Source organism: Manacus candei, unplaced genomic scaffold (genome assembly GCF_025592945.1).
Source record: "Manacus candei isolate 608988 ecotype Guabito, Panama unplaced genomic scaffold, ASM2559294v1 h1tg000051l, whole genome shotgun sequence".
In the NCBI taxonomy this organism is placed as follows: Eukaryota; Metazoa; Chordata; class Aves; order Passeriformes; family Pipridae; genus Manacus; species Manacus candei.
The window spans coordinates 691,783-709,339 of NW_026138099.1; the positions used below are offsets into that span (position 1 = coordinate 691,783).

At 38.2% G+C, this 17,557-nt stretch overlaps 1 protein-coding gene across 14 annotated transcripts in view; it reads right to left on the bottom strand.

Moving 5' to 3' along the window:
- Window positions 1-17,557, bottom strand: part of NTRK2 (neurotrophic receptor tyrosine kinase 2) — a 204,588-nt gene that overhangs the window by 165,978 nt on the left and 21,053 nt on the right. For 13 of the 14 annotated variants that reach the window (XR_007906910.1, XM_051801380.1, XM_051801381.1 and 10 more), the window contains 2 exons: window positions 12,753-12,821; window positions 9,584-9,738 (listed from right to left, as the gene is read on the bottom strand). Coding sequence is in view for 13 of the 14 variants with exons in the window: in XM_051801380.1 (XP_051657340.1) it covers window positions 9,584-9,738; window positions 12,753-12,821 (224 nt within the window). In the remaining variant the exon portion in view is untranslated. The remainder of the gene's footprint in view (window positions 1-9,583; window positions 9,739-12,752; window positions 12,822-17,557) is intronic. The other variant, XM_051801379.1, reaches the window with a different exon arrangement.

A 17,557-nucleotide genomic window follows, 5' to 3' on the forward strand; every position in this document is an offset into this window, starting at 1 on the left:
GTCAATCTGTGATAAGAACAAGTAATTACCATGAAAAAATGACATTTTTTTTCTTGAAACTAGCCAACTGCATCTGATTTCTAATAAGGTCATTTTAATCCCTATCTGAAACCCTTAATCATCTTTTTAGTAGATATTATCAGACACAGAATGATTAAATTAATACTGAGGCAGCAACCATCTATCAAACTGAACTATGTAAAGGCAGACTACCAGAATCACTGATCTATAAAATATCCACCACAATTCTTAAGGTACTGTGGCTCAAATCCAGTCTACTTGCCTCACATAAAGTTTCAATACAGTCTACGGTTCTTGGCTCCCCTGGTTTTGCTTTTTCTCTCTAGGGAGAAAACATACAATTTATTATATCACTACAGTACAGCTTCATAACACCCACTATCTGTACCGTCTTGAGCCTGAAAACAGAACGGTTCACAATGTAATTTGTTATGAACTGTCATAGCTCTTGAAATTTCAGAGGTCTCATTGGCTCAAAACAGGTTTTATCAATGGAAGGAAAACAGTTTTCTTTTATCATTCTATTAAAGTTCTGCCTTGTTGGAAAATACAGTAATATTTACAAATTTCAAAGGTCTTTTCCTATGGGCTTTTAAGTGTTTAAAAAACACAAAGGAGGAAAATTTCTAGTAATTCTAGCTATAAAGATAGGAGATGTTAAATACATGATTCACCTCCTAAGTTTCACTTAAATGCCTGCAGCCAAAAAACTCTGAGCCAGATTTCAGCCACTGGGTAAGTGGGTATGTTTCCACTTAAAGTCTGCAAAATGACAGGGCCAAAAATCATCTGGCTGCATCTTTAAAACACTATAAACAGGACACCCCAGAATTTTACATGCAAAGTGTGAATTAAAGACACATAAATAATAAATGTTTCCATTTCCTGTTGTATCACAAACACAGAATCAAAATGCTCAATACACAGAGATAAGCTGCAGAAATCTCACAAAAGTTACTACAAGATGTTATCCACATTTTCAATGAGCATTAAAAATATGTTAGGCAAATAAAATACAGGATTGGCACAAATAAGGAACATTTGAAACAAATTATCATCTTTCATTTATCTTCCAGAGCCCAAAGATCACCATTTTCCTTTTTTTTCTGAAGGCCTAAGTTCCCATTCTTCTCCTGTTCTCATTTCACTGCACTAACCACCAGGCACTACTCTCCATCGCTCCACTAGAACTTTGCCATTACGAACAACAAAACTTGAAATTTCCAATGGATTAAAATGACAAATAAAGGCATCAATATTAGAGATATAAGGGGAAAAGACAAAAAGGAATCCTGGATTACGACCCTTTTCCTCAGTAAATTTCCATACTCTGCTGACCAAATGTGAGTGTAAATTAAAAAAAACGGTTCCATATCAAAACTTCTTTCAATCTTTAGGGGAAAATACAGCCACTGAATAAAGCACTAAATCATCACTGAATTGACATATGCTTGCCATGTGGCACAGAAAATCCTGATGGGTGTTTTCCACAGTGAACAAATGTACCAAATGGTACTTTGCACAGGTCTGATACTCTTATTCATGGCCAGTCTTCGTGAACGAAGATTTGGGAAAGGTCATTACCCTTCGAGCCTGTGCAGTGGATTTTTTAGGTGAGACACAGTGTGCGCTGAACTGAGCCCACCCTTTAATCCTAAGGTTCATCTGCCGGGGCCGAGCGAGCTCGGACAGTGGCAGCGAGGTCCTCAGGACGTAGGTTTGTTTAGAGTGACCTTCTCTTAGATGGATGGCCTTACAGGGCTGACGAGCTCCATCTGCCTGGGGGAGTTTCCCTGACAGGGAATCGAACCCAGGCCACAGTCGTGAGAGGGCTGCATCCTAACCACCAGACCACCAGGGGTCCTCCTACAGGTCTGATACAGTTAAGTTAGAATAGTCTCAAACACTCTACAGATCGGTGGTGAGTACTTTATCTCCAAAGCTGCAGGTTATACTCTTGAACTGAACTTGAGGAAATCACTGAGACCAAGGTTTAAGACTGTCTCATGCCTTCAACATTTACTAATAAGCAGCTGGAAGGCATATGCACACTGAACAAACTCGTTTCTGACATCTTCTTGCTAGATGTGGATTGCTGCTTCAGTACACCTTAGAATTCCAGCTCTCATTTTCTTACTGCACCAGATGTGATACTTACAGCACCTACCTCATTAGTCTATGGAGGAACGTATTTCTGTCAGGAGGCAGAAAGAGTGATGTGGCAGCTCACTGAGCCACACAAATACTTTAAAATACTAAAAGAAATCTTTCTCCAATCATGACACACCTGATTGTAACATTCAGCTGGGAACCTTCACAGAAAACAAACAAGCACAGTCTCCACCAGAAGATGATGAGTCTAATTTAAAGTACGCTTTCCCACAGCCAATGCACTCTTACTTTGCCTTTAAACACTCCATCACTGTATTCAACAGAACTTGTCACTAGAAGCAAACTTTTTTACATAGAGCCAGTGTGTGCCACAGCAAAGACCACAAAATGTGCTAACTCATCTTCACAACCAAAGTAATAAGCACCACCTCAACAGAATACCCCTACCCAGGGCTTCAAATGAATGCAGTGCAGGTGAAAACCACCAACAGCTGTGCACCCACTTGTATTGGGTCTGGCTGAACTGGAGTTCATTTCCCCACAGTAGCCCTCACAGTGCTGTGCTCTGCATTGGTAGCTAGAAGGGTTTTGATAACACACCACTGTTTTGGCTACTGCTGAGCACAGCATCAGCACTGTAACATTCCTTCCTTAGCTGAGGGCAAGATCCTGGGAGGAGACCCAAGTAGGCCAGCTGACCCAAACTGACCAAAGGGATATTCCATACCATATGACATCAGCCCAGATAGAAAAGCTAAAGCAAGGAGTAGGAAGGCAGGCATTCATTGTCTCCAATGGCTGCCTGCTGAGGAACCGTCACACATCCTGAAGCCCTGCTGCTCAGGAGTGTCTGACCATCACTGCTCATGGGAAGTAGAGAATAAACCATGTTATCTTTTGCTTCTGCACACACAAGCTTCACTTTACTTTTTGCTTTAAATAAACTGCCTTATCCCAACTCATGAATTGTTTGGGTTTTTTTCCACCTTGCTCTCCCCCCTGTCCAACTGGGAAGGGGAGTGATAGAGCGGCTGGGTGGGCACCTGGCATCCAGCCAAGGTCAACCCACCACACCACTCAAATTCACTTGGACAGTGAGCTGAATTCTACCGTCAACCTGTACAGAAGCTCTGAAGGTTGTTGCTGATATCTCAAACCAGAAAAAGGGCTTACATTTCCAAGGTTTACATCAGCTCCTTAACTTTTGCTCAGGACCTTTCTTTTAAGGTTCCTAGACATGGCCTCAGTTTTAGTAGGAAGCCGCAGGATCCTTCAGCACCTGAATTGTTTAATTGACCTTGTCCACAGTATTTATTTAAACACTTTGTCTGCAAGAATTTTGAGACTATATGTTTCTACAGATGCTATCAATCTAATCAACATTTCCCTTTCTAGCACTATCATGAAGGTATCTAGCCATGTTCACTGAATGGCTAAGCAAATTAAATTACACCTAGAGAAATTGTTGTTACCTGGCATTTAAGCTTCAGTTTATCCATAACAACTTTCAAAAGAAAACCAAAGATATGTAGTAAAGATGGGCTGAATACGGCAGCCACAAGGTTAACAGATGAACTGAGAGCTAAACAGCCCTTGTAATGTAAGTTAATGAGGCCTAAAGTAGCTTATGCAAACATCTAACAAATGGATTCTTATTCACTAAGCGCATGTAACGCAGTTGCAGTTCCTGTATCATTATTTGTGGAATTTCATGTGTGTCTAGAAAATACTCAAAATAATGCTGACCTGTGTAATCTTGCAAACACTTGATCCTGAAACAGGAATATTTTCAGAGAACAATATAAACAAGTAAAATTATGGCTTTCATTATCAATACCAAATATATGGTATACCAAGCATATTACTGAAGGGATGCCTTCATGAAAAGTTTCCATTTTTAAAGAAAAAGATACTTTCTCTAGACTCCAGAATACAGTTATCTAGTCATCAGTCTTCACCCAGATAGACTGTAAGAGCAAAGTAAGAATACCGCCAGACAAGAGTCAGACAGCTGTTCTACTCAGTGGATTAGTACTCCACACTTAGACAGGTGTGTCAAGTCAGGCATAGAGAGCACCTCTACAAACCTGCACAATATGCTGAATTCAGGGACAATACTTGAGTGATCCAGACACATTTCTTTCCCTTGGATAGTGTCTTGCTTCCTTCTATTTCTAACATGCTTTGTATTACAAATCTGCTTCATTGAAATTAAAGTAGAACCTGAATCAGAATTACCAAACAAAAATCTGTTTTATTTTTTAAGATGAGACATTCAAATACATCACTCAATTATCATAATTCACAATCCCTAATTTACATATCATGTAGATGTTCATGTCTTAACATCTGTATTAAAGTTCATGTTTGATTTACAAACATGCTCACAAAGAAGTTACGTATGTGTCTTCGAAAATAAGATTCCTGTTGCCTTTTCAAACTCCATAAATTATTGGTTGTTTTCACTTATAAGCCAAAAAATTGTTTTAATTAAGTATGGAAAACTCTAATTCAACTTGGGAGCAACAGTGAAATCCCAATACTATGGAAGTCTCATAAAAAATGAAACTTTTTCACATAGCCCATGATCACAGACAAGAATCAAAACTCTTACAGAGAAAATAAGAACAGTTTGTCACCAAACATCATGCATCACATCTAGTTTTTGAGCGAAAATAAACAACACAGGCCACAGATTCCATGAATATTTTAACTAAACATTAAGAACACTTAAGGCTTTTTTAAACTCGCTTCATTCTGCCTGTAATGTTCTCCTTCTAATAGTCTTATCTGTGAAACCTGGCTGATAATGAAAAAAAATGTCAACACCCACTGGATTATGCCTTTACTTATGGTTTTAGACTTCACTGTGCCATGATTGCCTATTTTATTGACGACACAATCTTTTCTTCAAATTCAAAGAAGCATATGTGTCAATCCTTCAGTTTGCCTTTTTTGCCCTTTGGAATTTATAACCACCTGCCTCCAGTCTGGTATTACCATTTACTTATTTACCTCTAGGACCAAAAAATCATCAGAAACAGGCTGAAATGAGGCCAGATCCAGTCCAGTACATTTGCAGTCATCTGAACAATTGCCTGTTAAAATTCATGGCTTTCCCCAACAAGCAAGAAATGGGCAATCCATCACCTTAGATTGAAATTCTACATTACAGTGACTTCTAAAATTTTGTCAGTCATACACTAGAAGCAGCACTAAGAGCAACACTGCAATACTTCATGTGTAAGGGAGGAGACAGGAAAAGAATGTGAGCATTCATAAAATCCCACAGTTCTCAGACCAGACAACAGTTCCACAGCTGCATATGTAAACACGCAAGTCTAAACATACCTTAGTTATATGTACAGCAAATTAGTACACAGAAGCAATTTGCGACATTTTTCAGTAGATTTTCACAAGCATACATGACCAATGACAAGACAGAAGGCATCTGAAAAACCATGGATGATAAACAAGCATCCAAGCTGCAAAGGTAAGCAAAATTGAAAAACTGATTAGGCATCGTATCTGCATAATTTACCAGATAAGGCAAAATGCCATTACCAGACTGAGATCCAGAGCAACATGAGGTCTGCATAGGACTGCAGAGATAGCTGTAGAAGCCATTCCTTTCCCCAAAACATCACAAGATAAAAAGATTTCTTCCAGTATCACTGAAATCAGTAACAGTTGAGTAACTGAATGCCTACCAGAGGGACTGAGTAACACATCAGCAACCAGTCCCAAAGACATGGTCCTGCCTCCCTGACACTGAGTGAGCTCCAGGTGATCTGGAGAAAATCTCTTGGGTCTTTTGGGTCTTTTGAGTGACCTTACGCCAGGTATACAACATGCCTTGCTTGCAAGCACTTAACACACTGGTGGTAACTGCCACCAGAACTTACAGAAGTAATATAAGAACGAAGTGTTTACTTATTTAGTTCTCTTTTTGATTTTCTAATGCTATTTATCATGTGGAAACAAAAGAGGACTGACTAGGTGGAGATGCTGTCCATGCTATACAGACAACCAGCAAATGCTGTGAAAATGGCAAAACTAAACACCATCATTTCTTACACAGAAGGTTCTACTGGGGTAGATGCAACTTGAAAACTTTTGACATAGTAATTATGTGTGAATTTAAAACTTGGGAGAATCTGACAATTTTCATCATATCTAAATACATTTCAAATGCAGTTAAAAAAAAATATTGATTGACACTTCTAATACTGCAGCTGGAAAGGATCTTCTAGATAGTGAGCACACTTGAATTTAAACCTCAAGAAAATAAATCACAAAGTTGATGGCATCTAAACTGCAATCAGTCTCAGTACGTTATTGAACACTTCTGCCATACAAACAATAAGTAAAGTACCACAGAAATTTGCTAATTTTCTCATCAATTTGTATAAACTAAAGCCTTACGATCAAGAACCCATAGTGGTCTCTACCTACTTCTCAGCAAGAGGTTTATTCACAACACACAGTAGCAAGATATCCTATTGCCAAAACATTTACCACATACTGTAATATATATGTATATATATAAACTGTAAATGTACATGTTATATGTATTTTTATATATGCATTTATATATAAACTATAATATCATGAAGTAATTCATAATACCTGAAGACATAACATAGGTGTGTTTGCTTATTTTCTAACTTAAAAAAACAAACCTAACAAATTCAACAAGAATATAGGATGAAACCATTTAATTAGCAGAGAAAAATTAGAAAGCATCTAATTAACAAAATGCAGAGGCCTGCATGCCAAAAATTTCTCTTAACATTAAAGGGAGCTAAAAAGGTCACATAGCTCATGGGAAGAAAAAGTTCACATATGTAAAAAGTTGAATTCCTCTTCTATTTCAGTTCTACCTATTAGCCTCACAGAAAGTTCTGGAAATGAAATAAACCAGCATCATGAGTTGTTTTGTTTTGAAACTAAGTCTTGTCCTTTAAAATACAGAAAAATATCTGCAAAGATACTGAAAGAGCTATGCATTGGATCTTTCAGATACCTTCCAGAACACATTCCATCAAAATGGTCATTCCTCTTTATCTGGGATTCTCTGCTCTGTGTCTAGGAAAAGCCTGTGTTGTCATCTTTATTAAAAACCTATACCCTATACTGGTTCATTTTGGAAAAGGTAAATTAAGGGGAAAGAGCATCTACAAGATAAAGGAAATAAGGAAAGCGTGGTGATATTTGGACTCTGAAAGCTAACATAAATGATTTGTAGGCATGTGCTGACATCCACACAAATCTTCAAAACAATGCATGTTTTCCATATGCAAATTGTACATACTGCAACTTCCAATCTAAATGTTGTATATACTCATCTTTCCTCCTCATTTTCCTTCCTTAGTTGGAAGTACCACCTTCCCTTGTCATGACAAGTATTTCAGTCAAGATATGCCCACAGGATGCACGCATGGGTACACACATAAGCACCTACACAGCACCCAGAGGTCAGAGACAAGCCTGTTTTGACTGCAGATGGTTAAGAAATCAGGAGGAAGAACTAATGTCTCATAGGTTTAATTCTGGGTATTTAACATCAAAAGTTTTCAAAGGAAAATCCCAACTCCCTGGTAGCTCATCGAGGTGCCAGCCAAGAATGTTACGAAAGACTGTGCTGGAGTTCCTGATTTGCACTAACTGATGTCACTCCAACAGCACACCAACCTCTCTACACCCAGCACATGAATCTACCTTCTAGTCTATGCAGCTGGAGCTCAGCTAGGTACCATCTCCCATTTCAGGTAAATCAGACCCTAGAGTACACAAGACCTACTCTGCAGCTCACAAGAACCCCTAAACAGGTCGTTTTGTGGGGGTTTTTTTGATTGTACCAGACACTAGCACTATTTTTGCCATGAATACACCACCACATCTGGTCCCAGAAGGAAGCTGGACACAAGACTTAGAGCATGATATGTGATCACAAAATTCATCATTGTCATTAAATGCTGCACTTGTTGAGCCTGCAATAGGTCCCCATCATGGCTGTTCTCTACTGGCAGCTGCTATCAGAGGACGTCATATCCTCCATACAGGCAGGGCAGAAAAGAAAACTCAATGAGCAAAGGTGGAAGGAGAAAAGGTATAATTTGTCCTGCTGTTCATCTTCACTTACAGCTTTTCCAACCCAAATCAGGATGCCCTTGCTCCCCTTACTTCTTGTCTTCCTGCTGCTGGGCACCCCAGCTCCCCACTCCACAAAGGAATTTCCAGAGTCCAGCAGATGTGATATCATGTTAGAAACACCCCATCTCTGCCCCTCATACAGAGAGGAGGAGAAATCTTTTCAACTAGTGGGTGAAACCTTTCCCCCACTGTCCCAGGACCATATACAGTCAACAACTTCATACACAAAAGGGGATGGCATTATGGGTTACATAATTTTTTCACTATCTCTAGATCCATACATGATAACCAAAAAAGTATGCTGCAATATGCCACAGACTTAAACTTGATATAACTCTTTTGTATAGCCTTTACAAATGAACTCAGCAGAATTTTATGTGTGAAGACCAGAGCTATTGCTAATCAGTCTCAATTAGCAGATAGTTTTTCTGAAATTTCTTCCTATGGTCCTAGTACTACAGTTCGTATTTTTGAAGGAAAATAAAGACTTCATTAACCACAAATACCTGAAAAAAAATTCAAGGAGGTAAAATTTCATGTCTACTGAGCTTGGAAGCTATTTACTTCAACAAAGGCACATGCATTCTATATAATTCTTGTGTGCTACCTATAATCAGTATTCTGTTTCCCTGTACTAGAATAAAGAACATCCTTAAAGAATCAAGAGAAAAAACAAACAACTTTACATGAAGTGGTGAAAGGTTTGGAGGGGAAACCATATGAGGAGCAGCTGAGGTCACCTGGTCTGTTCAGCCTGGAGGAGACTGAGGGGAGATCTCATTGTGGTCTTCAAGATCCTCAGAAAGGGAAGTGGAGGAGCAGAAACTGATCTTTTCACTCTTGTGACTAGTGACAAGATTAGAGGAAATGGCATGCAGCTGAGCTGGGGAGGTTTAGGTTAGACATCAGGGAAAGATTTTTCACCCAGAGGGTGGTTGGGTACTGGAACAGGCTCCCCAGAGAACAGTCACAGCACTAAGCCTGTCTGAGTTCAAGAAGTGTTAGGACAATGTCCCCAAGCAGAAGGTGTGATTCTTGGGGTGTCCTGTTCAGAGCCAGGAGTTGGCCTCAATGATCCTTGTGGGTCCCTTCCAACTCAGCATATTCTATGATTCTATGAAGTTACCAAAATTATTACAAGCGGACTGAAAGATGACAGAGTGGTCAATATCTCCACTGAAAACTTTTCCTTTAGAGCACTGTAGTCATTCTGAGAGGTACCTTGTAAAAAAGCACGTTTGTTTTTCCTGGCTCACAATAATTTAGCAGTAGTTTTATGTTAAAAGAATATTACCGCAGTTTGGGACTTTCATATCCAGCAAGGCTGTCCTCTTGTTGTTCTCATCTGTGCAATATAAATCCTGAGTTTCTGTGTAAGACTTGGTCTCTTGAAATTTCTTGATCCACATGATTTCACAGGAACACTTGAATGGATTGTCCACCAATATCCTATAGCAAAAAAATACTAATTTATTTAGAAGAAAAAACATGTCATGCATATAGAAAAAAAATGAGGGGCACGGGGAGTCCAGGCATTCAGCTGAGTGAAAGTAGAAGTTGAATCCTTCAGTTAAGAAGGTTGAAGTATGCAAGTTGAACCCTCTAGTTAAGAAGCATAAGGTAAGCAACCTTGGTAAACAGCCCAGTGCAAGCTGCGAGTCAGTAACAGTTTCCATGTAGGGAACTAAACTCTGCGTGCACCAAGGACCCAAACTCTCGCAGGTGGGAGAAATCACACAGGAGATTTGACTACTATTTCCAACTCATCAGGGTAAATCAGGAGCAACTGGAGAACTAGTATTTCTATGAAGGTCCATTTTTTTCATAGGCAGAGATCAGAATTCCTCTTTTCTACACCTGAGTCCCTCCTTAGTTACCTCAAATATAGTTTATTACTGTGAGACTATAAATTCTTATAGAGTCAAACACTCTTGGATTATACACATGCACTAACAAAGTCTAATCATTAAAAACAATTTTACCTAATGTTCTACTATGTACTACAAAACTTTCAGAAAATCTCACAGTAAAACCTTAGGTAATGTCATGAAGAAATACTAACTGAAAACACAGCCTTGAAACAGAAATGGATATGGTATACCACACAGAATTTACAGGTTAGTGAACTTAACAAATTCTATTTTTAAAATTTAATAAAACTACATAAATAGAAACAGAAACATCCCAATGTCTACATAAATAGTTACCCAGTGTTATTTTTTTTTCTTTTACAGGCATACATGCGATTCAATAAAGTGGGTGAGTGAGTAACTATTTAAGGCATTTCATTAGAAGGCAAACTTTTTCTTAGCAAAGATTCATGGGTATTTTCAACGCACAAAAGCTCGAATTTCTCACAGAATCTATGCTAATAAAAGCCTCCTAAGGACATAAAGTGTGCAAATAATTAAAAAATCAGCTTATCACAGCCATAACCTGTTCCCCAAAAGTCATCTCAAATTCTTTGAGGATTAACAAATGTAGGGCTCATCCTCTAAAGTCTCCGAAGGAGCAATTTATAATCACAGAAATCATCTGCTGGACTTCAACACCACAACACCATGGACAAAAATGGCTTGTGCAAGACACAGTATGAATGTGAAGATTCCTTGGGTCAAAGCCTATGACATGGATTTTCAAAACTGCCAGATTTACTTCCATCTTCTGTTTCATCCTATAGTTTCCCTGTAAAAAAGGAATGTCTCTTGACCAGTGGTTGAGCTGTCTTTTTCTTCCACTCTTTTATTTTGTGCTAAATGCACCACAGGAGGTAGGCATATCATAGGCATGATGCTGGAGGCATAATGGCCCTTTATAGACACTTGTGTGAAAGAAAGAATCTAACCTAGCAAAAGCAAATTATGAGTCTTTATCTTGTTTGCTAGTAAATTTACAGGTGCAGTTTGTTTGTTCTAAAAGAAACCTTCCAAAGTGACACCTCCATCTCTATAATACCTGGTGAACAGCCTCAACTACAGCCTATCCTGAACTTTTCATCCCTTTACATTTTGATTTATAAGAGTACTAACAGTACAAGCATACTTGTCAGCTTTCTGTCAGAAGGTTCCTGAGAAGCTATTTATGGCAACATTCTTATCGCAGATTCATCTACCCGCACTCTTCTTTCTCCCCTGTTTCTGATCTTCCACCTATGTATTAATTACTTATCAACAGAATTGTTCAATTATACTGATTTTATCACTACTGTTCCTCCCTTCAGGATCTGCTTTTATCCCTCCCCTTACTTTATGTCTGTTTATCTCACTTTCATCACAATGTCTGATTGTGTAACTTCAGTTAATCTACTCCTACACTCCCTTTCCCAAGTCCACAATACTCTATCTCAGTTTTGTATCTCCTTTCTCTCTCAACCTGTACTTCATCACCCATTGACTCCACCTCTCAATCACTACTCTGTTTAACCTTCGTATCACCCATTTTTTCCCATGTTTGGCTCACTCCCAGTACCCTTCCCCTGCTTCTTCATGCAGAACCAACAGACCAACACAGAGCATGAAGCAATGGGAGTGCTCTGCAACTAGCTAGTCTTTCCATCACAGTGCTCAGTGACCGTCAAGTTATGAAAGAAAATTCCAGTGAGCAATGTTCCCTCGGCTTTAAAGAAAATAATTATACCAACTTAATTATCAGCAAAACATACCTAAAGGGCACAACCTCTTTTTTTGGCACCAAGATTTCCTCATTTCACTTCTCACATGCTGAAGTTCACCAGAAAAGAACAAGGATTCCATGTCTGCTGTTGCACTTTTGGACAACTTCTGACTCTGCTCTGAGCTCCAGGAGAGCAGTCTCCCCCTCCAGTGCAGCCCCAGCCCTCCTAAAGCTTCTGCAGGCTCTCTGCATATTAGCAGAGAATGTACAAGATGACCAAAATTTTGGAATGTATACTTGGAATATATAATTACATCAACTGGAAAATCCAGTTGATGTAACAGAAGATAAAAATGTTAATATTGAAACCATCAATGAATATGTTTACCAGTGCTTTCATTACTAAATGATTATATAAAGCACAGTGCAACTCAAAGAATTTGAGAAAATATTCTTCAATAGCCAACCATAAGCATAGCAGCTGTGAGGCCTATATAAGAATATGAGAGAGAATCTTAATTTGAAAATTGTGGAAGACTGTATTTTCACTAGCTTAAACATTTAATATAAACACCAGCAGCTTTTTGTGAAGTACCCTCACAATAAAATATCTTAAAGCTGAAGGGAAGAGGTTATTTTGACCTCTAATTGGTTTAAAATACATACTTGACCTTCTTGAAGCTCTGGAATGACAATATTTTTGTATTTAAGTGTCCAGCATCGATGCTTTCTTTGGATCAAAGTTTCACCCTAATCCTTGATGGACCTCTACCTTCAACAGAAAAAGCTTCAAAGTCTTGTTCTTCCATTCCAGCCAAAAATAAACTATATTTTAAAAACTGACAACTTACAGATCAGACAAACCCAGATGGTGAAAAGGCTTCTTGGACAAACTTGAGAGGTTGTTTCTGGATAAATTACTATGGGAAAAGAGAAGGAGTACATTAATTAGAATTGTTTCTTCTTACACTGAAAATACAGTTTGCGTCTCTCAAAAAAAAATAATTAAGGACTCAATCATTAAGAGCTCTGAAAGTCCTTTGACTTCAGTTATAAAAAGACAGTGTTCAGTATTACTTCATGGTTTGAAGGGTTTCAAGGGTTTGAATCCAGAATACACCTCAAGTCAAATACATTCAAAATCAAGCTCAACAGGGATCAATATTTTTACTTTTAGCACTTTGTTCATTGCAGAAAAACAGCAGATTTAACTGTGTTTCAAAAGTATTTTGTAAAGTCCATGTGTTAATTACATGCTCAATTTAATTCATGTGAAATGGGTGTATTCCATTCTTTGATGCTGCACCAAACTCTGCACTCACATAAGCCCTCCTCACATGCTAGCACACATCCGTATCAGAGCCTTTTAGTTGTTCTTTTCAAATTGCATGTACCATATGCACCCACATGGAAGATCAAAAGAAAACTGTAAAATGCATGTATTGGGCTTTTTTATGTCAATTAAGCATTTACGGTTTCCAGTGGTAATTCGTGAAAGGTCCTCTACTATTCCGCAAAGAAATGCTGATCTGAACCAGAAATACTCTTCCTCTCATAGGCTTACAAAATTGCTTTCTCTACCCCAAAGCAAAATAATGCTAGTTTTTCTACAGTCTTATCGGTCTACCAATTAGAGATAGCAAGAGCAGTAAACTGTGTAACTGCCAGCAGTAAAGTACAAATCAGAGTTATGAGCCAAAATACCATGAGTTTTATGTGGTATTATAAAGGCGCCGTAAAGGCTCCACACTTAAAAGTTGCAAAGCATTTAAAACTAGGGATTAATTATTATTTTTTTTAACCTGACTAAAGAACACAGTGTTTACTCCCCAACTTTCAGTCCTTGATCTCTGAGTACAAGATAACTTTCACAGAAATTACAAGTTGGATTCTCTACAAATGTTTATAAGAGAATCTTTAAGAGATTATTTTAAAAGATTTACTACATTTCATCACATATTCCTTCTGGCAAACAACACCCTGAAGTTTACAAACTGACTGGTCCTTACGTGTGAGAACGAAACAAATGAGGTACTATTTCATTAGTCAGATGAACTAGATTGCATATAGCAGATGCTGGTGGAAATGCTTCATGGACCCTGATTGGATATAGCAACATTAAAGTACAATTTGCATATAGAACAGAAGTTGTGTTTAAACAAAAATTGTCACTATGTTTTTTTTCCTAATATGTATATGCTCTGTGTTGGGAGGTTGAACAAAGGAAGTTTGATCCTCCTGTCAGCTTGGGCTTTTGCCTCCTGTGTGGAGGCACATCAAACGCCCTCCCTCCATAGGAAACTCTATACTCACCATGCAAGAGAATCCTTCCAGTTTTGACATTGACAAGCAGCACATGCAGATGGCCCCGTGGTATTACCAAACAAGGTGTACACCTGCATCTCTTACCTGCACAGCAACTACCTTTTCCTAAAGACAACCAGATATATACAGTGGGCTTTACTTGCAGACCACTGTTATGAATTTATTGCCTTAAACAATACTTGGACAGTAAATTTAAATTATATTTTTTCATAAAGTGAGTACTCTATATTGACTACAGGGATGCCTGCTGCAGTCTCTTTAATTCATGTTAAGTGAAAAAATCACTGCCAGGTTTCTTTTGAAGACGTTAAGGACCACACTTCCGCTTTCATGAAAAGAGAATAAGAATTAGTTCCCCAATTTAACAGTACATAAAAAGATCATGCCCAAAGAAGATCCATCTGGGGTTCTAAAGACTTTTCTAATTATGGGGGGAAAAGAAAAGTCAAGGGTACAGAGCCTGGCTCCAAAGCTTTACCCACAGACAGGACCCAAATTCAGTTAAAAGCATGCCTGTATTTTACATGTAAATATCAAGCTCACTTTAAACTTGCTAGCCCTAATTCAACTAAAAGCAAACCTGTGGTAATCTGAGGAGACCAAAAGCAGACCAGGAAGCTGCATAAAAATTCACAGAGCTTGCAACATGGGCATAGTTCTACCACCTACAGTGCTTCTGGCAAGGGGAAGCAAGAAAGAAGGAGAGGGAATAGATCTAAGGAGAACTGGGGGAAAGAGGTGAAGAAAAGGCCATTTTGCTACACTCAGTCTTCCTGCCCAGGCAACTGCCTGTTCTGCCTATGAGCCAGCCCTATGTGCAGCAAAGTACATCTCAAATTGTTTCATTTGGCTGTCTTGCCTAAACCTGAACAGTGTTGAGATACAAACTCATCTTAATACCTAGAGCTGTATATATACTACACTCACAAATCTTTGATTCAGCAACACAGTTAGATGCAGCCTGGCACGTAACAACAGCTAATTTTTAAAGCTTTTGGAAATCTCGGCTCCCTGTAAAATGTGTTTTAATATTTAAAAACACTGACAATATACCATGCATATGTATTACACATTTCCAACAAATTACTGTTAGCAGCAGGTAAGTTTATAAACTACAGCACTACTAAAATGCAACTATTGGCTAATTTGAGTCTAAGGTCAATGAAAACACCAGAATTAGATGAGCAAAGCTATTAATTACACTTAAGTAGTGTCCATTAGGGCATTTATTTTCCTGTTGTTTATGTTATTACACAAATCTTTCCATCATACATAATGCTAGAAAGATATTTGGGCTACATAAGTTTCACCAAGAAAATAAGGTAAGGACCAAAAAGGGCTTAAAGAAATATGTGTTAACAAGTTTATTTTAAACTGATATTGTTGTATGATTCATAAAATAAATACTATTTTCATATAATAAGAGCCCTTTAACTGCATTAAAAGATTTTTCATAGAAGAAAAAGAAAGCTGTAATAGTATCATAGTAAAATTAAAGCTTATACAGTTACATCAGTCTTCAGAAAAGTGTTTGGAGCTTTCATTGGGATAGTAACAAATTTGTTTCAAAATAAAATGTAAGACTTTTCAAAGACCTGTACTCAGAATTTACTCTTAAAAAGTGAAATTATTTCAGCTCTTAATAGTTTTCACTGTCCCAAACATAACAGGAGCTATATCTCATTCCTAGTGCAGTCAACAGGATTGTTATTGCTGATGACAACAAACCATGATTCACTGGGGGTTTCAGAAACATTTTGATGCACATAAAGACTTGCCAGAGAAAACAAACAAATGCATTTTGCAGGGATAACAGATGAGCCTCGGTAAAAAATACCTCCATACTTTCTGCTTTGTTCTATGTATCTAGAGCAGCGGGTGACACTTAATATTTTCCATATTATCTGGGTTTATCCTGTCTCTGGTAACATTACTAAATCCCCACCAAAAGAAAACACAGTACGATACTGGATAAGCTTATGGTGCATAATGTAAGTATTCTGAATCAAGTATCCATGTCCATCAACTGAACAGATATCAAGTCAGTCTAAATTGTTTCTAACAAGGAGCTTCATGAACTTCAGCTCTAGCAAAGCCTGCTTACCAACAGATATGCATTCCCCATTTGACTGCATGCTCCATTTGAAGCTCTTCCTATGGCTGAAGTATTTTAAGGGCATCTCATCCAAGTGGGTTCTGTAAAGCCTAGCAGGTCATATATACACAATGATACTTTTTCCTTAAATGGTAACTTTAATAGGGTGTCCCTCTTCTGCTTAAATGGTCAGATTTCTGAAAATGTGTTTACCTGTTGAGGTTTTGGTTAGAAGCAACCACTGGGGCCAGAGACACTTTATGACTGCATGAAATCCATTTTCTTAAAGCAACAGGTAAAAAAAGCCTCTCAAGAGGATCCCATCAATTTTCTCACCTTTTGCAGTGCCTATTTGCCCAGACAGCTGGGAAGGTCTTCCAAATATCTGTCTACCTTGTTCCAAACTAAACTCATTATTTCTCCCTCTGCACTCATAGTCGTGGAGAGAATCGATTGCTTTCCTCATCATAATTACTCTTCTTTTAAAGCAAAGATGATCATAGAAGCCACAGAATCATAGAATAGTTTGGGTTGGAAGAGACCTTTAAAGGTCACGTAGTCCAATCCCACAGCAACAAGCAGGGACAACATCAAATAGACCAGGTTGCTCAGAGCCCTATCCAACCTTGAATGTTTCCAAGACTGAGGCGTCCACCACCTCTATGGCAACCTGTGTCAGTGTTTCACCACCCTCACTGTAAAAAACTTCTTTCTTATACCTAATCTAAATCAACCCTCTTTCAGTTTCAAAACATTATTTGTTGTCCTATTGCAGTGATGTTCCTTTTCAGTCTTCTCTTTATTGCACTGAACAGACTCAGGCTCTAAGTTTCCTTATATTATTTGCCTTATAAGCTCCCTATAGCTCTGTTGCTCTTTGTAGTATCCTGCAAGATGAGTAGATTCAGTGTCCTAATCACTATATAGTATTTTGACAGATTCCTTCCCAGCCACTAAAGTAATGGGAAAAAGAGGTAAAAATGTAACACAAAATTCCTTTTGATTCCAGACTTGGATTTGCTTTGTTCTGAGATTCTGTCCCAGCAGAGTCACTAAGTCTTTCTCTGCAAATGTGTCTCTTAGACGGTACGTTCCTATTGTGTATTTCTACTGGTATTGTGTATTTCCACAGTCAGTGCAAATGGAATTTCATATTTTATAACCATAATTCACTGAGCAATTTTTACACAGGTAAACACACAAATTTACTACAGAAGATTATTCCCTTATGGTACT